This window comes from Rattus norvegicus, chromosome 19, assembly GCF_036323735.1.
Source record: "Rattus norvegicus strain BN/NHsdMcwi chromosome 19, GRCr8, whole genome shotgun sequence".
NCBI classification, from domain to species: Eukaryota; Metazoa; Chordata; class Mammalia; order Rodentia; family Muridae; genus Rattus; species Rattus norvegicus.
Window position 1 is genome coordinate 10,016,110 of NC_086037.1, and position 22,918 is coordinate 10,039,027.

General features: G+C 53.5%; 1 protein-coding gene across 8 annotated transcripts in view; it reads right to left on the minus strand.

The window, feature by feature from the left end:
* Nucleotides 1-22,918, minus strand: part of Adgrg1 (adhesion G protein-coupled receptor G1) — a 37,156-nt gene that overhangs the window by 6,127 nt on the left and 8,111 nt on the right. For 2 of the 8 annotated variants that reach the window (NM_152242.2, XM_008772264.4), the window contains exons 2-9: nt 5,457-5,525; nt 4,560-4,982; nt 2,724-2,856; nt 2,225-2,372; nt 1,793-1,924; nt 1,244-1,360; nt 833-878; nt 483-586 (exon numbers count right to left, since the gene is read on the minus strand). In NM_152242.2, coding sequence (NP_689448.2) covers nt 483-586; nt 833-878; nt 1,244-1,360; nt 1,793-1,924; nt 2,225-2,372; nt 2,724-2,856; nt 4,560-4,982; nt 5,457-5,520 — 1,167 coding nt within the window. In that variant the 5' untranslated portion in view covers nt 5,521-5,525. The other 6 variants (XM_063277826.1, XM_008772270.4, XM_008772267.4 and 3 more) reach the window with 6 other exon arrangements.

A 22,918-nucleotide genomic window follows, 5' to 3' on the forward strand; every position in this document is an offset into this window, starting at 1 on the left:
TTTTCCCAATGTGGGTTTATCGGGATATAGCCACGTTGTAAGCCAAGAAGACCCCTTATTTCTATGACATTCGACCCAAAGATAAGCTCCTCAGCTTCTCACACAAAGGAATTCTGGGAGCATGACGTCAAGTTAACAAAGCCTCTGTCTGATATCTGGGGAATACAAGAGCCCGTCTTAGTGGCTTCCAGGTGGGGGCATATAGGAAACAGTTTCCTGGCCCAGGTCTGTGGGTTGGGAGCAGGAATCTGAGTGTCCATCACACACCAACACTTGAGAACAAGGAACAATGGTCTACAGGCCAGCACTTAATGACCTGTGCAGCCTTACTTAGCTTCAGCATCCTCTGGAGTGAGATGATGACCAGAGCTACCTCCGCAGGTTATTTGGGATTAAATGAGTAAGCCGGTTCCAAGTATATAACATAGGATATGAGCTCGGCCTATGGCGGCACTGCAAGGGGTTACAGGGGAGACCCCTACCATCAGCACTGCAAAGTAGGTCAGATGGTTACACAGGCAGGATGTCTGTGTGTCTCTGCTAACAGTCTCACAGCCCTCACTGCTCCAGCTCCCAGGGCTGCTTGCTGAGGGGAAAGCACAGGACTCTGGTCAACCCCAGTCCTCAAGACCCCACCCACCACCCACCATGCTCTCAACACAAGACTGGGTCATTCCTACAAACTTCTGCTCCACTAGCAGATCCCCGGCCTCCGTCACGCCTTCCTCTAAGCTCATCTCCAGAAATCCATCCCTGGGGATCCTCATCTCTCCTACCCCAACAGACCTCCACATCTCCCCCAGATACTTGTTCCCCACAACACCCTACTCACATGTCGGGTCTTCAACCCAGAACACACACTGCAGAGTCACGTTCTTCTGTGGGGACAAGAAGCATGGGCCCACCACAACTCAGCCTCTGTGTTCCTTTGTTTGCCAACTCTCCCCCACCCCGTTTTCTCTTGATAGCCCACCCTGTGTTCTTTTTGTTCACTTTCCATGTCCGGCTATCACCCACCCTCAGTATTCCCTCCACAGCCTACCTTTCATTCCTCCCATGGCCCACCCTTCACATTCTCTTCACTACCCACCTCGCAGTCCCCACCCCCAATACCCTAGAACTGTGGGGTGCTCTTATCAGACAACCTTTCCATAAAAGACAAGTGAGTTGGGAGAGACAGGAAACGGACATGTGACCCAGCAGGAAGGGACCCTTACCCCATGGTTAGCTCGCTCACACTTACTGGCTGTGGCTGGTGCTGGAAGGTGAGTACCACGGGATCTGAGAGGTTAGTGACTTTGGTGTTCTGCACGACGATACCCAAGACCTTCTCACCCAGGACTTGGCTAGAATTCTTGTCCTAGATAGAGGGAGGTTGGGGGGTGGGAAGGGGAGGACAGGTTGGAGGTTTAAGGCTGAGAAGAAAAGCTAAGAAGGCCTCTGCCAACTCTTTCTAGGCTACTGTCACTCCTAACATTTTGCTCTGAGGACCTTGTTGGTCATTCATGCTGTAGTGAGAACGGCACTGTTCACATCTCTCCCAGGAGGTTTCCGCATTGGAGTGTCCTTTCTGCCTTTATAGGAGAGGCTTTGGCTCCTGGAGGAGGGAGATAAGCCACTGCCTTTCCACCCCACCCCTCTGTCAGATATTTATGTCTGTCTGTCTGGTTACATATATATATATACATGTGTGTGTGTATTACACACACATACCCATATATACACTGGTATTTATATATGCACATATATGCATATCAGTTACCCTCGGAGCAGGTGAGAGGAGACTCCATACCTGGAACAAAGCTTGGCTGCTGAAGTCGACTACCAGGAGCCTCTTGGCGGCATCCCGGCGACGGCCTCTGGTCTGCTGGAATACGGCCCGGGGAAGCAACACGGAGTAGGCCTGGACCTCACTCTGCTCCTCCTGCGTATTGAGGTCCCTCAGTTCCTCGCCCAGCAAATGCCCCAGGTTCCCCCTTGTGCCAAACAACCCCCTTCTAAACACTGTGCTCTGGGCTACCCCACAAGAGGCCAGGGAGTCGGGTGACAAGAGCCAAGGCTAAGAGGTCTTCAGTGGGGTCTTACATTCTGGGTCTTCAGACACCGGTTCTCCCTGTGGGCTGTGGATTGTCCCCAGACCAGGGGAAAACCAAGAAGTGCTACCATGCTGTGTGGAGTGCTCCTGCCTGCCCTTCTAGCCCACCCCCATCCTGAGGCACCAGACCTCCTGCTGGGAGTGGATTTGCAGATCCTCCAGCCCGGCTGTGGGTGGCAGCTTCCACACTGTGGCATTGACCCGGTTCTCCTCAAAAGACAGTGTGTCTCCCAGGAAGCTCACGGAGGTCAGCTTTGACTCTAGGTTCTGCAACTGCCTGGTGTGGGAGAGAGCATGGCAGGTGAGAGAGGGAAAGGGGGAGGAGGGGTGGTCTAGATACACAGGATGGACAGGAACAGAAAGGAGGAGGAGCTAAGTATGAGGACAGAGGGGAGTGGCGACAAGGAACAGTGCCCCATGCCCATGTCCCACTCATGCCTGTCCAAACCTCTCCCGGGGGATTCAACGTGCCAGACTCCAGGATAAGAGTCAAGAGGCTGGGCACCGCCTGGACATGTATTGGTATCTGTCGTTACTACTGACAACCCAGCAGGATCCAATAGGAGGTCCAGCCTCCTAGCCCAGGTTAGACCTTCCACCATCCCCCGGGAAGGTAATCCGCACTTACTGACTGATGAACGCTGCCGAGGGCCGCTTGGAGGCCTTGTGAGGATGCTGCAGGAACTTGCTAAGCAACTGCAGTTCCTTCTTGAGGTCACACATGTTCACAGATGCATTGTGGGAGACCTTATGTGGGGCATCTGGGAAAGCAACAGACCACCTGAGGCTGCTGCCTACGCGGATGGCCAGCATGCAGCCTTATGCAGCCCTCATGTGGCACTCGTGCCTTTATTCCCTTCACAGAAGAAGGAGCCGAGGGCCCAAGAGGAAGAGGGGGCATGGGTCACCAAACAGCTAGGCCAGGCTGTGTCTCCTAGAGCCTGCTCCACATGAGCACAGAAGGTCTGAGGGACCAGGCCCAGCAGATCTCCTGGGGAATTAGGTGGCTTGTTTGTGCCAGCTTTGGAGATCTCCCAATCTCTTGCCTCTCTATCTCTACCTGATCCCCTGGGAACTTGGGTGTCTCTAGGAGGAGTCCCAAGTAAGAATGCATCCATTTCCTGACCCACAGGGACATGGTCCCCAGAACTCCCTGACAGCCTCCCTGCTTTCCAGACCTTTATCCTCTTAATTCTCCCTACCCCTACTAGTCAGCTGCTAGCTTCACAAGCCTAACGCTCCGATCTGTTAGTTGTATAGCCCTCTGTACCTCAGTTTCCCTCTTTGTTGACACTAGGGTATACGGAATGCCTACAGTTCATGTTGCTTCTACCTGTACTTTGTTTTTAATGATTCGGTTAGCGTGTGTGTGTGTGTGTGTGTGTGTGTGTGTGTGTGTGTGTGTGTGTATAAACATGTACTGTGTACACATTGGGTTCCCACAGAAACCAGAAGAGGGAGTGGGGGCTCCGAGAACTAGAGTTACAGATGCTGGGAACTGAACCGGGGTCCTCTGCAAGAATAGCAAATGCTCCTAACCGCTAAGCCATTCCTCCAGCCCCTGCACTTTGAACAGAAGCTGGACCTTCCAGCTGGAGTGGGGCTCTGCCAGTGCTTACATTTTCTAGTGTTACATTCCCAGGTCAAGCTATGTTCCCCTTACCCTCCTCCCACCGCATCCCGATCTTTGTGTGTGTGTAAGCATGACCTCCAAGTGTGCACTCCACCTCAGGACCTGTAAGTAACAATCTCTTTCTCTCCATCCCTTGTTCTCTGTGATATAATTGATCACCCACCTGACAGGAGCTATGTCTGCGAGGGGGTTAGGTTAACTGAGGTGGGAAGATCCACCCTAAAAGTGGGCAGCCCCAGGGGCTGGGGATTTAGCTCAGTGGTAGAGCGCTTACCTAGGAAGCGCAAGGCCCTGGGTTCGATCCCCAGCTCCGAAAAAAAGAACCAAAAAAAAAAAAAAAAAAAAAAAGTGGGCAGCCCCATCCCCTAGGCTTAAGTCCTGGACTATGTAAATAGGAAGGAAGCTTGCTAAGCAGAAGTATTTATCATAGTCTGCTTCCTGACTATGGGTGCAGATGATCAGTTGCTTTGAGCACCTGCCGCCAGGACTTCCCCCCACAATGGAGTGTACCCTAGAACTGTGAGCCAAAAGAAACCTTTCTCCTTTAAGTAGCTTTTGTCAGAGTGTATTATCATAGAGAGGAACAGTAACTAAGGTGTTCTCCTAATGACTGAAGTGATGTTGTAGTCATCACAGAGATCTTAGATCATAACAGAGACAGGCAAACTGTCCAATCCTCTCCTCCCCAGCCACCTTTCATGGCTCCCTCCTGCTAGAGGATGCCCAGGTTTGGTGACCAGATGTCATTCAAACCCAGGCTGGCCCTCCTCGATGGACTTTCCATGTCTTCTGTGACTCCCATCCCACACTCATACGTCCCTCCAGCCTTACTATGGAAGGAGAAGATGAAGCTTGGAGCTCCCGGCAGGCTGGTGTTCTGTGGGCTCTGCCAGGAGCTGACAGAGGTGGCAACCAGTGGAGCCCCCTGTTTCAGGCTCTCCTCCTGTTTCCGGTAGCAGAGGAGGTTGGAGGCTCGGCTACTAAGCAGGTAATCATTCTTGCCATAGCGCAGGTGGAGCCTCCCAGTGTGGCGGCTCCAGTAGAGGCAGAAATGATAGAGTCCTCTAGGTTCCGGGAAGAAGTAGGGAATGTCTGGGGCTGCCGGGAATGGGGCACGGATCGTGAGGCTCTCGTCTGTGTTCCATACAAAAATGTGAGGCTCTGAAGTTTGATCATAATGGAGGTTGCTCTGACGTGTCTGGTTCCGCTGGCCACAGAAGCGGAAGTCTTCTCGGGGGCTGGCACCATGGGCACCTGAGGAAGCAGAGGGTATAAATGGGACCAGCCACGGGCAAGGACCTGGTACTCACACACTTCAAGGGCCTACAACAATGTATCTATCGGTCTACAACAATGTATAACAATGTATCTATCCTGCTAGAAAATTACTGGTTTCAAAATATGAAGAAAAAAAAAAGTAAAAGTGAAGATAAAGAATTTGTTTCAAAGTCAAAAGCCAAAGTTTAATGGAAATTATTTAACGAGACCATGATTGCATTAGACTGTGGTACATGTGTGCACTGTCCAAGAACACTCCCTGCAAAAGGAGGACGGCACCCATCCCAAGTTGTGCTCTGTGAAGTTTTATCTAAGAAGGAAGAGGTGCCTGTTTTCCCCAAGGTGCCCTCAGGGCTGCTTCGCAGACCCTCCCTTTCCCAGAGAGTCTCCACACAGACATGGAGGCATAAGACAAAGTCACAACAAACCCAGGGCCCCAAGAAAGCCTACCTTGCACCAGAAAGAGCAGAGTCAGTAGGAAGTAGACCATCTGCAGTAGCACCTGGACAGCCATTATACCTGGAAGAGAGGGAGAGTATTATGACTGGGGTGGGGACGGGACAGAGGATGGGGGAGGGGCCAGCCCCACAGCGGGAGGCCTGCATGGTTGGGAGGGAGCTAAAGGTCGCACCGGAACGGTCAGGCCTCTCCAGAGCAGCAAAAGGCTATAAATAAGTACAGCCACCGTTCTGACTTCTACTGCCCTGCCACATGGCGTAAGTGGCTCACAGAGGGGCCCAGAGGCCAAAGAGCGGCCCTGTCTGGATCCACCTTACCCCTTACCCCATTGCCTGGATCTTTTATCCACACACCATCAACTGGCACAGTTCCTCCCTCATTCAGCCTGGCCACATTACGAAACAGAGCCTAGTGTGGAGGCGTAAGCAGGAAGGCAGCAGCAGGGTGAACTCACTAAAAGAGCTGGAGGGAAGGACGTTTCCTGTTATGACCACCAGGGGGAGCCAGCCACCAGGGCCTGAGAAGCTGGTGGCAGAAAGGTGTGATTTTTTTTTCCCCCCCTCTATGTGCTCCCACCCTGATAAAGGTCAGCTCCATCTTCCCCACACTGACTCCATGGGCCACTATTAGCTGGCTGCTTCTTTACCCTACACCTACATGAACTACATCAACACTGGAGGTGTCCTCCCGTGTTGGCCCTCCCAGCTGGCCCAGTGACCAAGTGGGTGCTGACATACCCACACTACCATCCCTCCGCCTGTAGGGAAGTGGGTTGGACCACAGTGACAGACACTCATCTTCCACAATTAGGCAAAGGGAAGTCTGGAAACCTGGGGCACAAAGGGAGTTTAAGTCTGGGAGGAAAACTAGGAGGGCTTCCTGGAAGAGGCAGATGTTAAACTAAGCACCAGGTGGCCCGAGCAGGACCTTGCTGTCTCCTTTATGGGCCTGTCTCATTCTGGTCACCCTGGCCCCTTTAAGTGAGAACCAGTCCCACACACCCGAACATGAGGAACATTGAAACATGAGGAACAGAACTTCAATTTCTGAGGCCATGGACCTCATCCGCTGCTGAAGCATCCCACAGGGAACAGGGAAGTTGTAGGGGAGAGAGTGTCTCTTCCGTGTTGCCTTGAGGTTTCCCTGCATCTTGTCAAACTGCCAGCGGCAGACCAGCATCTAGGGATAGGCCAGAGCCCCTCTTCCCTTCCCCTCTCTGCTGTCTCTGTCATTGTCCATTCAGCCTTCATCCCAAATCTCTCTCCTTCCAGACAGACTCCTCACTTCAACTTGAAGCTCACAAATCACTTGAGACTTCAGTTCGATCTCCATTTTGTGACATTTAGATCTGAAGCCCAGAGATAGCCAACAACTTCATGTGGTCACACAGCTAACTAGGATTCTTGTCCCTCTCAAGGTGGGCTACCACTGTCAGCACGGGGTCCAGGACAGGACAGAGTCATTTATCTTGCACTGATCATCCCCAAATGGCACTTGAAAACAAAAGAGGCAGGGAAGGGAGCAAGCTCCCCCTCATGGGAGGGACACAGTGAGGCTGGGTTACTATGGCAACCCATGGCAGGGATCAAGCACAAACAAGGGGTAGACTGCCCCTCCACTTCTTGCCCCTCCACTTCACATCTTTGTGGAGCCACTCTAAGGAGGATAAGCACCCCTGTCAGAGGAGGAGGAGGGTGGGTGTGGAGGAGGGTGAGGAGGAAGAGGGTGAGGAGGAGGGTGAGGAGGGTGAGGAGGAAGAGGGTGAGGAGGAGGGTGAGGAGGAAGAGGGTGAGGAGGAGGAGGGTGAGGAGGAAGAGGGTGAGGAGGAAGAGGGTGAGGAGGAGGAGGGTGAGGAGGAGGAGGGTGAGGAGGAGGAGGGTGAGGAGGAGGAGGGTGAGGAGGAGCAGCTTTGCTGCTTGGATTTCTTACTGGAGTGGACTCCAGAGCCAGACCACCTGGAGTCAAATCCCTGCCCCTGTATTTTCCTAGCTGTGTGTCCTTAAGTTAGCGACACCATATTTGGGCTTCATTTCCCTCTCTTGTAAAGAGGATTACAAATCAAACCCACCTCAGCTGTCACTGTAAGAATTAAGTCTATTGCTCTCCAAAAACGGCCTTGAACCCGGGTGCACGCAGGGTTCCCCTGAAGTTAGATTGTCTCTGTGTACCTTCCGTCCAGTGTACTCCTGCCCTTGACCCAGACCCTCCCCCACCCCAACTCCCTATCCCATGCTTCCCTGCTCAGGCCTCTGTCTATTGCAGGTGGCCAGCTTGGCCTTTGGAACACTTGAGGGGAAATTCCTAGAACATGAGCCTCCCTTCCGGACGGAGTATTGGGAAGGCTGTATCGGGAAGGCTGTGACCCCACCCAGACAACTTCCCTCCTCTTAGCTGGCCCTGGCTGTCACAGGCTGCCAGGAGCTGGACAGGGAGAGCAACTTGGGGGTGGGGGTGGGATTGCTCTTAAGACAACTCAGGGATAGCCACATGGGTCAGGAAGAGTACTGTCCTATTTATCCATTCGGCACATATCTGTCTGAGCCCCTCCCAGGCCTACCCATATATATGCACCTGCCACCCAGCTCACACCTGCAAGGGCAGGATCATAGGATGGGACCCTAGTGCCTCCTGCAGGTACCCTAAGATCTGGTTACCCCAGTCCCTGCAGCTAGCCACCTGGACAAAATGAGGGAACTCTGTGTTCTAGAAACTAAATCTCAGAAGCAGAGGCCCACTTCCTGGGGACCACCTTCAGCCTGTGCAGATGGAGAACAGCAAAGCAGACCAACCTCAGCTACCAAATGCCACAGCACTGCCAGAGCCAATGGCTACCGAGAAGGTGGATTAGCAGCCCCACCTCGATAGTAGCAGCAGCATCTGGAGACTACTGTTCCAGGCTTACCATTTTACAGATGTGGAAACTGAGGCCAGAAAAAGGCCATCCCTCCCGAGCGTACACAAGGCTGCTGCCAAGCCCTCTCCTCCAAAGCTCCTGAGGTACACAGGGTCACCCGAAGAGAGAAAAGCAGGAGCTGTGGGGGTCACAGGCACACGGTAGCCAAGTCCAGCCTAGAGAGAAGTTGCTGGACTGACAACCCCTTTTCAGGGTGGCTGCTGTTCTTGACCTTGGCTTCCAGGAAACATGCTGAGAACAGGACACGCTGAGCCAACCTCACACAATGGACAACATCACAGGGTCCCCAGGGATTCCCCAGGATAGAGGTGAGGGCTAAGGCTGTGTGAGCCCCCACCATTCCTAGCATGATTGGCTATTGGAGAAAGGGCCTGGCATGGTGGGCAGCAGCAATCTTAGAGCTCACTTTCGCTCCCAAGGCCTGAGTCACTTCCCCTGCCAGCCTACGTGGACCTGCGTCACCTAGACACCACCAGTCCCTGGAAAACCCATTTCCTCTTAGATGGAAGGTGGAAGTTGAATGGAACAAAGAGAGCTCTAGATTAACCCTTCCCAGGCAGATGCCTCACGTGTGAGGGGGACCCCTTTATACCCACCAGGGTTACAAGTTATCCCAAGGGTGTCTATCATAGCTTTAGGCCTTTGCTGGGATATGTGCTTGGGCTCTGAATGACAGACTTCTACTGTTGACCTGCTGCTCAAAGCCCAAGGCTCCAGGAGTACCCGACTTCTTCCCAGCCATACACAGCCCTTTGTGCCTCCCTGACAAGGGCTGGCTTCATCAGAGGTGCCCCAGACTGGCAGTGCACTGGGACCTACCCCAGGAAAGATATTTTGAAGGACATAGCCTGGGTTCTTGCACCACAGCTCAGGTGGGGCCGAGAGCCTGGCTTCGGTGGTATCCAGTGATTGACAGGCTACACATGGTGCCCAGCAGCCTGACAAGGGTCTGCTGCATTTACTCAGCTGTGCAAGAACAAAATCTGGATAAGAGACAGGGGCAGCCTGGCTCTCCAGATCCCTGTCCCTTCCGCACGACATGACATATGGTCCCCCAGTATTTGGCAGGGTGCTGGTCATCTGAGGGGCCTCCCACAGGACAGCTAGAGATGGAGATAAAGCCAGATAAAGGGACAAGGGAGCCAACCGTTTTCCAGGTCTGAGACTCCTGCGACCGACCTGGGGCCTATCTCGGGAGACTGAAGAGGCCTCAGCTTACCATGGGCTACTTTTTAACACAGGGAGGGCTGTAAAATGTGTTCCTTGAGAGCTATGGAGACTCAGGGAGAGGGCGGGAGACGAGAGGAGACTTCCCAGTATGAGCATGCAGAGCTGCTAGTGTGTGTGTCCTCGAGCCCAGGCGTGTGCGTTTGCAGTGTGCAGCGGGTGAGGAGGAAGGGGAGGAAGGCTCAGTCTCTGTAGAGGAGGAGGAGGAGGCTCAGAGTGGGAGTGGGCACCGGGCTGAGGGGATCCTCCCTCTGACACCTTCCAGGCTTGGTTCATCAGTACAACTCCTCACTTGCAAACACCACACAGCCACACGTTCAAAGGTGTTTACCAGACCCAGGGGACCAGCGCTGCCCCTCCCCGTTCAGTCAGGGCTCACTCGGCTACAACCCCAGCCTCTGCGCACACTTGTGAATGCTGGGCCCTGCATCCTGCATCTGATCCCGCTCCACAGTTGGGTGACTGATACCCAAGCAAGCTGACCCCTCAGAACCTACCCCTCGCTGAGAAGAGCAGGGTCACAGGACAACATCGTGACTTCAGGCTTCAGGAATCTGTCTAGACTGCAAGATTATAAAAATCAAGTTGGCACCTGCCCTGGAGGCTGGCAGGTTCCCAGGTCTTACCCGCTAGGGCAGAGCTCACTTTCTGTGTTGCTTGTTTGTTTGTTTTTGTTTGTCTCTCACTTAGCCCAGGCTGGCCTTGAACTCACAGCAATCCCCCTGCCTCAGCCTCTCTGGTACCAGGATTACAGGCTGGAACTACCACACCAAGCATGGCTAACATATAGGACTATATAGGACCATATAGGTCCAGATAGGACCATCTAGGCCCAGCCTTGCTATAGAAGACTGCACAGCTAGCACAGGACTCACCTTCTTGTGATTTTTCCTGCCAACATCCACGAGCTGTAATACCCTTGCCAGCCCTGCCCCATAGGGAAACTGAAGGAGAGGAGCTGTGAGCATTGAGTGCCAGCCCAGCAAAAGGCCTGTGGGCACAAAGACTGCAAGGCCTCAGCAGTTGTTCATTCTGCAGCTTCTTGCTCCTGCAACTAGGCATGCACATGGTGGGCAGGGGGCTAGGAAGGTTAAGGACCATCACCAAGCCCGGAATGAGCTAGCCTTGGTCACTTCCTTAACTGCCCTTACCCACAGGTCCTTCTGTAGCGCTAACCTGTAACATACCCACGGTCCCCTCGGCTCAGGCCTCTGCCTCCTTCACAGCATCATGGTGACCAGTAGGAAGCACACCAAGTGTGGGGCTCAGTGGGGATCTATCCAGAACAATGAAAGGGACTCTGGAATCCAGGTCCCCTCCAGGAGGCACTCAGAGCCAGCACCAGCAGCATCCAGAGTGGCCCAGGGTCTCAACTCTTAGCCCACTCACCCCCGACTAATTCTAAAACAATGCTTGTCCAAAGGCAGGGAACTTTAGATGCAAAGGGCTTAGAGTCGTGCCATGACTCAAACCAAGCCCGTCTGACCTCAAAGCAATGGTTTCAGCTACTGTGGCTACTACATCCCTTCCCTCCTCCTTTCTCCCTGGCCTTACTGTGGGAAAACTTGCCACTTATCCTCTGATTAGAGAGACCTTTGGACCCTACTTTCTCTTGGGCCTTGGCATAACAAAGCCTCTCATAAGCCCCACAAGTAGAAACAGTGCACACACATACACACACACACACACACACACACACACACACACACACACACACTGTCTCCCGCCCCTTGTTTTCCGAGCTGTCCCAAGGCTATTAGCTAGCACGAGATGAGCCACAGAAGTCATTTAGGCTGCAGTGTTCCCCGGGGCCCCTCATCACCATCTCAGACACTTCCAGGCGCATTCAGGCTGATCCTGCCTCCCTCTGTCTACAGCGGCAGCTCATGGGGAAAGGACAGCGTGGTGCCTGACCCAAAGCAATCCGGTCCGTTACAGCCGTGCAGTCTCCTCGCCAGCTAGGCTCATGTTCTAGTCTCCAGCAACTAAGACACTGGAGGAAGCGAGGAAAATGGGAGTCTAGGGATGGACATGCTCAAAGCCCCGAGGAATCTTGGGGCCACTGGAGAAACTATGGGAGAGGGACGGGTAATGCCCTGAGGAATCACATCTGTCATACCATAGGTAGCCCAGTATAGGCTAAGGCTTGGGCAGTCTAGGGACTCTGGTGCAGCCCTGGTCGCTTCTTGTCCCTGAGTGCGCTAAGCCAGTTCAAAGCCAAGTGTCTAGTACACAGTCACACAGTTGTATTCAATGAACCACTGTGGACAGCCTCTTGAATCGGTACACGGGGCCAGCATCTGACTCCCAGAGTCAGGTGGCAGCAGTTACAAAGAGGCCACCTAAACCGGGAATCTTGAGCTAGTCTGCCTCTCAGTGGGCCTCAGTTTCCTACTTGGTCAATGGGCAACTATGACCCCTGTCCTCTATAATGGGAGACTATGACCCCCATCCTTGGCCAATTTAGGGTACATGCATTAGGAAAAGTCCTACCTTTGAGCTGGCAGTGAGGGACAAAGAAGACACACGGCCCTGACTAGACTTTCTTCCCTTTCAGACCACAGCTGTCTCCACGTCCCCTCAAAGTTCCCCTTTCCCCATCTGCTTTCTTGAGTTGCCCAAGGCCAACCACTGGCTTTCTGGGGGCTGCGCTGGGCTCCCCTGGACCAGGCAGAATGCCCATCTGTGGACTGTAGGATCTTTCTGTTCCCAAGGTCAGTTACCAAACCTCCTTTCTCTCCTCCTCCTTTCTGGCCCAGACGCTGCCAGCTCAGGGACACAAAGCCAGGCAGCTCCCAACTATGGCTGGATCCAAGGCACTAACCAGAGGCCCCCTCCCTGAGCACACAAAGGTTCTCTCAGCTCCTCTGTGACAAGCAGGTGCCTGCCCCTTCAGTAATACAGCTACACTCATAAAATACAGCTACAGCAATACCATAAAATACTTCAGAAAGGCAGGGCAGGACTCAAAGCTCTTGGAGCAATTAATACATTTATTTACGTGCTTGCCTTTTGAGACAGTGTCTCTCTGTGTAGCCCAGTCTGGCAATGGACTTATAATTCTTCTGCCTCAGCCTCCCAAGTGTTCAGATTACAGGCCTGAGCCACCATTAACACATTTAATCTTCTTTTTAAAACCCATGAGAAAAAAGTCCATGACCCACTGAACAGATGAATGTGTGGCCCCCAGGGAAGTCAAGTCACCCGCTAGGGTCACACAGTGAAGAGTGAAGCTTGTGTGGAAATATAGGCTAACCCCAGAAGAGGCCCTCTCTTGAATAGAAAGCTTACGGGCTAGTGAGAGCGTCTCTTTAGAAGTCACAATGAAATGGTCTCCCTGGGTTAAGCACACTGCCCTCTGTGCAAGACCCCAGTTCAAAGGTCTGCATGAACTTACCAGGTAACAACGGATCTCGGATCTCGGCTTCTCCCTGGCTCTTCCCAAGGCTGTGGTGTTACCAGCTCTCCTTGTCCATCTACCTTCACCACCCTTCTCTGAGACCTATGCTGTGACCACGGCTACCGGCTACAGCTGAGACTCAAAAATGTTCAGCTAGAGAGAGAGGGAGTGTGGCTGCCCCTAACCACTTCCTGATGGCTCTCCAGGCTGTTCGTGTCCCCTTAGAGGGCCAGCTATGATGGCCTCCAGGGTCCCGAAAACCCACCACCCATTAGCTACATGTCAGTGTCAGAGGAGGGAGGAGGGAGAGGATGCAGGATTACAGGAAAGAGAGCGAAGAAAGGAGAAGAAATGGAGATGGTGGAAAGCAGGAGAAGGGAGGAAAAAAGAGCCGAAAAAGCAGGAGCGAGTCTACCTGGCTTTCTCCTCCAGGCTAGAGTGACTGGATGAAAACTCCCTGTTTGCAGGCAGCAGAATACTGGAATAAGGGACACTTTCCCCTAGAATAGGGGGCTGAAGGTCGCATGAAAGCCTGCCCCCCAGTCACCACCCCCTTACTAGCGCTCCAAACAAAGGGGGCAGGCGGGAAGCTGGGCTGAGAAGCTGGGCCTCCAGCGCCAAGGGGGAGGAAGGGGCGCAGGTGACAGCAGCCCCTGGCAACCGTTCCCCTGGCAACCGTTGGCAGCTGCATGGACTGCGTCACTGCCTGGCTTAGAGCGCGGGCTCTCTAACTTGTCTGTACCAAAGCATGAGCGCATTCATCCTAAGGCCCCCCAGGCTAGGCCGGTGCTGGCAGGGACAAACTGGGTTCACATGTGAGAGAGCAGGTCCTAGAGTATCAGGGATCTGTCTTGAGGGGACCCCAAAGCCCCGGAGCACCCAAGTTCTCTAGAGAAGCAGAATGGAAGATTTATGCACAAACTCTTCCAGTCAGTCAGCAATGACATTTTTTCCTTGGAGGGTAGAAGCATGAGGGAAGGAAGGACTTGCGATGTAGTCCAGGCAAGTATGCTGTGTGTATCCCCTTAGAGGACCAGCTATGTCTGACGGTCCTTCCCTAGGGTTCCCCGACAACACACCGCCATTAGCTAATGTGAGCATCTGGGGAGATGGGTGGGGGGAGATACAAGGTTACAGGAGAGAGAATTTGCTATCCTCCTGCCTCAGCCTCGAGTCCTGAGCTCTCAGATGTGTACCACAACTTCTAACCCCCAGAATGACTGTGTGGTTTTAGAACAGGATGGGAGTTAAGACCCTTGACCAAATGAGTACCTGTTGGAGGAGGGCACTTGCTGCCTGCCTCCCTATGGCCTTGGCCACAAGTCAGGTGGCCTACCCTCTAATCCCTACCATTGGCTGCAGTAAACAGAGTGTATGCCATCCTTCCCTGAAAAGGCCAAGAGTCTGCCTCCTCCTAGAAGCCTTCCCAGATTGCCTCGGCTCACTCAGAGTCCCCTTCGTGAGTCAGCCCAGGCCTGAGGCTCCTTCTGCTTATCTCTCTTCAGGCACTCCCAGACTATGGATGGAGTTTCTGGGCTCTCTTTTCCTGTCCAAGAAGAGAGCAGGACATTCAAGGCTTCTGAGGCCTTGCACCTAGCACTGGGCGTTTTAGAAACTCATTTCTACCACTCTGAGCCCATGCTGAACCAAGACTCTAGAGTCTGAAGAGAGGCTGTGATTGCTCAAGGCTACCTCGCTGGGAAGGGCAGGATATGAAACTCAAAGGCAGATCTCTGAGACTCTAATGAGCCATCTCATCCCGTCTGGTCCCCTCCCCTTAAACAGGGCACTCACTCCTTTCTAAGTGGGCACAGCTCTTAGCTCTGTGACCCATTTCTACCCAGTGAGTCAAAAGGGAAGATATTCATCCCAGGAGGTCACCTCTGACCTCCAAACTTGAGTGAGAGCAGAGAGGTAACTAAAGGCCTCCAGCTCCAGTCAGCAGCAGATAAGGACCGAGTGGGACTCTGAAGGCTGAGGCACAGGGTCCCAGGCCTCTAATGAGCCTGAGTCACTGCAAGACTTTCCTCAGAGCACCTTTGACTCTAGGAGATTCCACGCCTCAGGTGGAAGGACTGGCACGGGCCCTGGGAAAAGCAGCTGGGCTTGGAGCCCTGAGCATGCTAGCCCACTGCCTCCAGCCCATGGACCCAGGCCAGCAGGCTGCCTCGGTCAGCAGGCCACTATTGTCTCATTGCCAGAGCCTGGGACCATTCAGGCTCTATTTTGGGTCTGGAGGAAGAGGAAAAGAAAGCAAAGAAAGGAGCTGCTGTCCTGGGGTGGGGGTGGGGACACCTTCCTCTGCCTCCAGACAGAGCTCCAAGACCCACTGGCTGGGAAGGTAGCCATATTGGATCAAAGGACCCTGAGACCTCAAAGAAGCCGGTGGGGCACTGAGGTTCTGAGAACCCAGGGGGAGGGCACCCAGACCCTTAGTACACACTTGGTACTCACTCGCTGTGGCGAGAAACCAGGGCACGACCACACATCCCCATTCTGCAGCCCCCGAGCTTCCTCCCTATCTTCACCCATGAGAAGCCTGGCATTGCTAACAACTGCTCAGAAACTGGGGCCTGGTATAGAACCATCTCTGTCCTCACTGAGCTTCTGAGCAGAGGGAAGGAGGGGATCAGAAATGTCTATCGGATGTCCGAGGCTCAGAGTAATAGAGCTGTCAACACGAGTGTGACCCTGGTTCCACCTGTCACCCTGCCCTCCTCACACCCACCAAGTCCAGTTGCATCCCCCCCAGGGCCTTTGCATATGCTTCCCCCACCCTCACCACCACCACCCCACCCCCCCCCCCCCGCCACCATTGTGAGCACTTTCTAAGACCTCCCCACCCACTGGCCTTCTATGGGCCTTCATTCAAACGTCCCTCTCCTGAAATGCCATCTGTGACTCCCCAATTCAAAGTGACTTCTGTGTCCGTCACGGTGTCTCTCTCTAGTGACCTGTTCTATTTTGAGGGCCCTAGGTCATTTCTGAAGTGGCCTTGCAATTAGCTTGTTTGCTGTTCTTTGGTGGCATATTCTGTCTTCTTCTTCTTCTTTCTTTTTAAGGCTATTATTGTTGTATGTAGGTACATGTTTGTCTCGTGTGTGTGTGTGTGTGTGTGTGTGTGTGTGTGTGTGCGCGCGCACGCACGTGTGCATATGAGCACAGGTGCTATGGAAGCCTGAGGTATAAGATCTCTATGTCTGGAGTCAAGGGTAGACTAGCGTGAGCTCCCTGACATGGGAACCAAAGTCTGCTAGAGCAATGTTGTCTCTTAGCCACTGAGCTGTCTGTCTGTCTGAGTGCCTCTGACACCCCAGCTGGCACAGCGTGGGGCCACAGCAGCTGCTCAGGGCAGCTAGCTGAACTCATAAGCAAATGAAAGGAATTGAGGCTCAAAGCCAGGCCCTAGGCTCTGTCTCCCCAACAGCTGGTTCCTGATACTGTAGATCCAGGCTCAAGACCAGGGCACTGAGCTGTCCCTAGCCTCTGACTAGGTGAGGAGTGCACGCCCCTCTGCTGGTCTGCTGGGTGTTGGGTCAGTGCAGGGATCCCCCAAACCATGCACAGCCTGAGAGCTGTGAGAGTCAGAAACTCCAGCCTGCATGTCAGCCTAACAAAAGCTCTGAGAAGCCCTGAAGCACCCCTAGGTTTTCTTACTCCTACCCCATTTCGGGGTGAGAGGGGGCCCCACTCCAAAGGCTTCTGGATTGCATGACGTCAAAAATCCCACCAGCACCCGTAAACATGGAACTCTGGGTTTCTTTTCAGGCAATGTTACCAGCCTGGACCCCTCAAGGGCCTGCTCTTATGGTGTGGGATTAAAGGAACCCAGGAAGAAGCTTCACTTAGGAAGTCGGGTCACAGTATTATTCTGTGTGTAGAGCTGGCTTCCTACAGAAAACCTGAGGTGATCAGGAAGAAGTGCATGCTGGGGTTTAGGAGCCCAGAGTGGGTGCCTCCCCAAGACTAGGATTAGGCACACAGAACAGAGTTAGGGTGCAGCAGGGACCGCATGCCTGTGAGCTCTGTGACGTGCACCCCACACCTCCACTGTCACCTGTGAGGAGGGATTTTCTTTCCAATCTCACAGCAGAGGAAGCAGGCTTGGGAAGGAACATGCCTAGGGCCATGGAGCTGGTAAAACTGGATCCCAATCCAGTCTGTGACTCCTTCGTCCGTCTCCACTGCACTCTTGCAGCACACCACCCTTGTGTGGGCAGCACCACAGGGCGGAGTGCTAGCTGCCCGTGCCATTTGGCCGAGGTCGATCGAGATGGAGACCCAGAGAGGTTTTACCACAACCCCAAGGCCTCACGGCTGAGGGACTGTACCAGACCAACCCTCTACACACATGTGCTGTGTGAACACCACTGTCTTCACAGAACACATTTACTGCAGCTTTGAACTCTGGTCCCCTTAGTACAGAGACAGTGCTGTGCTGAAACCCACAGTGGGGTGTCTAGGGAGACAGGCCAAGTGTCTTCCCCAATCACGGCTGGTGATGGCTCATCCTGTGCCAGGTTCAGAGACCAGGCCCTACCAGCAGGGATCCCAAGAGGTTGGGGCAAGCTCATCTACTAACTGGAATACAGCTTACAGGAGTCTGGCAAGAAGGCTCCTTACTGCCCCGCCCACTGCCCACACATCCAGCAAGGTGATACAGCCAGCGCTGTGGAGGAGGAACAGCAGCATGGACACCCTGCCCAGATTCAGGGATAGACGATGATCAAGAGACTGCAGACCCTGTATATGGTTGCGTGCCTTTCCTGACAAAACAACCTCCGTCACTCCCAGCTCCTCACATGCTGCTTAGACAACATCCCTGAAGATGTAGTGAGATGCACCAATGGGGGAGCTCAGTGTAGTGACCATCAAAGCAGTAGGGGGGGCATTACGTCACTCACAGACATTACCTGATGCACTAGAACTACCCACATACTGTGTAACACTTGACAACACTAAAGGATGTGGTCATTGGGGTCATCCCCCCAGGGTTGAGAAAGCTCGTGGATGGAAAGATTGTGAGGAAGAGCCTCATGATCCCCCAGGTCCCTTCTAGATTTTTTTTTTAATTTATTTATTATATATGTGTACACGGTCACGGTCTTCAGACACACCAGTAGAGGGCCTCAGATCTCATTACAGATGGTCGTGAGACACCATGTGGTTGCTCGGAATTGAACTCAGGACCTTTGGAAGAGCAGTCAGTGCTCTAACAACTGAGCCATCTCTCCAGCCCCTGCTTCTAGATCTTCTCTGACCAACTTGAATACAAGAACAGAAAGTTAACTACCTCCAGTGGGAACAACCGTGGTGACCACATGGGAGCAAGACTGATCCCAGGCAAGTGACCAGAGTCCAGGTCCCTGCCACCATGGACTGTCCAAGAACCTTCACCATCTCTGAAACATGGATTGGAAATTTCAGCCTTGGAGGACCAGAAATACCAAAGACAGAATGAGGGTTTTGAGCAGCAGTGTGGAGGCCACAGTGCCAGACTATTGGTCAAACCCAAGCCACTTGGCATGTGCCCAGATGATGATACAACAGACAGGAATCGGGCTCAGGCTCAGAATGACTCAGCTGTCCTGACCAATGTCTAAGGTCCACCCCTCACATATGTCACATCAAAACAGGTGGGTCTTGACACCTGTCACCTACCTCAAGGTTAGAAACCCAGGCTTCCAGAAATAAAACTATACGCCAAGAACTGGACTCAGCTGGCAATGGCCACCCAACCCAGGCCTTAGGGACCAAGGGAACTTAGTACAAAAGAGAGTGACTATGGAATGCTACTTAGGTCCCCAGCCTGGCTGGAACCCAGGCATCTTCTCTGAATCCAGGACGGTGGCCAAACAGGCCATAATCTAACAGCAGGCCATGCCTAAAGGTCACCTCCCCTTGCTGTGCCTTTCGCAAGTGCACCTTCCATGTCTTTCCCTGCACTTGAAATTCTAGAGAGAAGCCTCAGCTAAATGACTGACTGTAATACTAACTGTGAGGTCATCTCTCTTGAAGACTGCAGAACCTAGGAGACCTGGTGACCCTAAGTCAGTGTCAAAATGGGCTGCCCTCCCGCCACTACTGAGCACCTGGGAGTGATGAACGCAAGCCACCATCTACTGAGAGATTTCTCTTGCAGACAAGCAACATCTGTCTAAAGGGCCATGGGAGTTCTACAAGGTCAAGGTCTACAGTGTCCTTCTCCTGAGAAAAGGAAGACACAGTAGACACGGTAGATGGCAAAGACTACTCATCATGTGTAGTCTGTCCGTCCACCATCTTACTGCAGCCCTCCCCAGACAAGAGCGTCTGTGCACCCAAGGACCCCAGAAACAACTCTGAGGAAGAGGAGTGGCTCTTGAATAAAACTGATTGTCTTTCAAGTGATACCCAGCAGACAAGAGTCTGGCAGTATGGCCCCAGGCCTTAGGAGGCAGGATGAAGTCCCAGACAGGACGATCCTCAGAGCAGCCAACCAAGACCCTGTCAGTGGAATATCTGAGGGTATGGGCTACCTATCGATTGAAGCCTTCCTGATAACGTGACATCTTGACAAAGGGCAGACCGTTTCTCTGGGATAAACTTGCTGCCGCTCCCCCAGAGAAGGTTCCAGAATGGTACCACTAACGGCAAAGCACTTAAGAGAACTGGGAAGGAAGCACTTAATGTCTCATGGCTCTCAAGATGCCATTGTTACTCTTGCTTTAGAACTAAAGGAAACCGGGGTGGGGGCAGGGTGGTTAACGCACCCATCCAAATTCACACAGCTGCAGGCGCTGAAATGGAGCCAGGCAGACCCAGAGCCCACACTCCTAACCACCTACCTGATCTATGCTACGGCACTGCCAAAGTGGGCGATAGAGAAGGTCTGGGGCAGATTAGGGTGAAGCCTACTTCTCCTGAGCCTTAGCAACATGTGGCTAAGGGAATCCTTCGCTCCCCACGGCGCCTCTTGGAGATTCAAGTGCCTTCATCCTCGCCTTACTGCAGATGAGACTCAGAGCAAGGAAGTTACTGGCCAGACGAGGCAGCTCCTGATCGTAATCTCAGCACTTGGGAGGCTGAGGTGAGACCACGAGTTTGAGGCCAGCCTGGGCTACACAGTTATACCCTGTGTCAAAAAGCAAAAAAGGAAGAGTAAGATTGAAGAGGAGGGGAGGAGAAGAGGAAAGGGGACAGTAGCGGGAGGACAGGACAGCAGAGGGAGGGGAGGAGAGGCCAGCGCCAGTTGCTCAAGGTTACCCTTCCAGGATCTGAACTTAGTTGAGAGTCAAACACCCTGAGTAGCCGAGCAGGGCCTACTGAGGACTCCCAGAAGTGCAGCGGGCTGACTATACATTTGTAGCCCGTGTTGCCCTCTGTTCTAGCAACAAAGCTTACGAGAGGCAGGTCTGGTTCTTTCCCCTCGCAGGCAGGAAAGCCGAGGTCCAGAGAAACCGACTTTTGGCAGTATCACATGAGTCTCTGGTGCTCACCCACTTTCTGCCACAGGAACTGAGAATCCAGGCAGGTATCACTAGAAGGAGGTGGGCAGAGGCCTGGGGACAGAAGGGTGGGATGAAGAGGCAGTAAGGACAGTTTCCCACCTTATCATTTTGGAGTCAAAGTGGCCCTGAAATGGGGAAGCAGGCTGAAGTTATTAGCCACAGAAACATGGTCCAGCTTCTCAGCACTAAGCTCTTATCTCTGCCTGCCTGGAATTGTACTCCAAACACCACCGAGGGCAGTGCCAGCCCAGGAGCCTGGTGCCCAATCATGCTAGCCTTGCTGCCGACACAGATCAGACTAGTCGGGGGCAAGCTGACTCTTTCCAGTGTCCTGCTCCCCCACAGGCCTTGGAGATAAGAAGGTGATGACTGACTTCGGTATGCCTATCCATCCAACGGGAGCCAGAAAGACGAATGCAAACTCCCCATGGTTCAAGAGCTATTATTCTGAATGTTTTCATGTTAACTCTGTGGTGCTCGGACCGGCCCCCTGAAGATACGGTTAAAGATGAGGACACAGGCACATGCCCAAATCCACACAACCAGGAGGGGGTATAGCCAAGTTCTCTTTGAGCAAGTCTGCCTGAATTCCATCACCAAATGAATGGGCTTGCCAGTGGCAGGGCATGGGCAATGCCCTCCTACAACCAGCTTAGGACCCAGACAAGGACCTCCTTGCCTCACCAGAGAGGCAGAAAACAATTGAGACACGGAGCCCCAAAGATTTGAATCCCTCACCAGGGAAGCCACCTCACTCCCGTTCTTTGTCTTTAAGCAAGCACTGAGCCCATCATGGAAGGTTCAGGATTGTTCTAGTCCAGGCTGGGCTTCCAAGGAACCTGGAGAATTCAGAGCACATGGCCTCAGACCACTTCATGCCAGGCAGGCCAGTGATTAGCAGCGGGCAAACCTAAGTCCCTCTCGTTGGCAGCTCAGGCCTGCTCTCAGAATCTCCAGGCTCCCCAGGGGCCCCCAGCAACTCCAGATGGGGCTGGAGGTCCAGAGCCTGGAGCAGGGACAAGCTCTCAGCCGAGCAAGGGATGGCTTGCCAGTGCTCCACCCACTGCATTTGAGAGGCCCCTTTGTGCCAGCCCTGCCCTACCCCCTCTACTTGCCATCTGCCAGGTCCCTGGAGGCTGGTCACCCTCGGCTGCCGGGTGGACTCACATGATGCCCCCATCTGATGTGAGTCAGAAAGTAGGGCCACTCTGAGGACCTCCACCCCGAGGGGGAGGGTGCAACACTGAGGTTTGGGTCCTGTGTGTTGTCATACATCCCCCAACCTCCCCAACAGCACCTCTACCATCCTTATCGGGGCCCTGACCCTTCCCCTACTGACTAGAAGCTCATCCTGCATCCTGAATCCCAGTGAGAGCTCGGCGTCCACTGGAGAGGAGATCGCCCACGGGGGGCCCTTCACGGCCGTCCTGTCCATGTCTCTTTCTTGTCTATGCAGGATCCTGATAAGCAGGCCATCCCCGCAGAACACATCATAACTCCGTCCGCTCTCTTCTTTTCCCTTCCCGTGGTTGAACTATCACTTCTACTTCTTTTCCCTTAACCAGGAAGCCATCCTCTAAGCCTGAGGCTCGATGAGCAGCTAGGGGCTGAGCTGTCAGGGACTGAGCAGGCGGATCAGAGACACAGCATTCATTCTGTCCTGCCCACCCTGCTGACCGGTCCTCTCACCATTGCTTCCCACAGCACAGCATTCTGAAACCTCTGTCGTGACAAGAAGTATGCCAAAGTGGCCCATATCAAGCTGCAGTTCTGTGGCTGGCCCCATGCCTCTGAGCTTTCATTGTTCCCCCCAAATTCTCCCCATATTATATTCTCTGCCATGGACATTCCAACCATCTATGCCCGGACACTGCCCCTCCCTCCCTCTTCCCTTCTGCCCAGTTTAGGGCCAGACACCCCTTCTTTCTCACAGTCCCAGAGTTCCTGCCATCTCCTCCCTCCTCTGCAATCAGACCTCCTCACCAGCCTGTCCCTGACAGGATGGTGATGCCACTTACAAGCTGAATAGGAGGACAACCTCCTAACCAAAGATCATACCAGAAGACAGGATCCCCCTGCCCAGGTCTCTAGAAGCCAAGTCCTCAGCCCACGGAGCACAGTGGCTAGGGTCACCCCCATGCAACCCAAAGAGAGACCAGTTAGATTGACTTTGACCAAGTTGGGATGCATCTCAAGTTTCCTGGTCCCCTAATAGCAAAAGGAGATGAAAGTCTGGCCCCAAAAGCTAGTACAGACTCTGAACAGGGCAGGGAAGCCCACACCAGGACCGGCCTGCGCTCTGGGGACCCCTTGGCAGCATGCAGCTCCCAGTGACCAAAGCTTGTTCTTTCTGACTCCTGGGAGGAGGAGCTGGAGGGAGGGAGCCCCCTGCAAGTTCCAAGTGACTTTCTTTGCCTCGTTG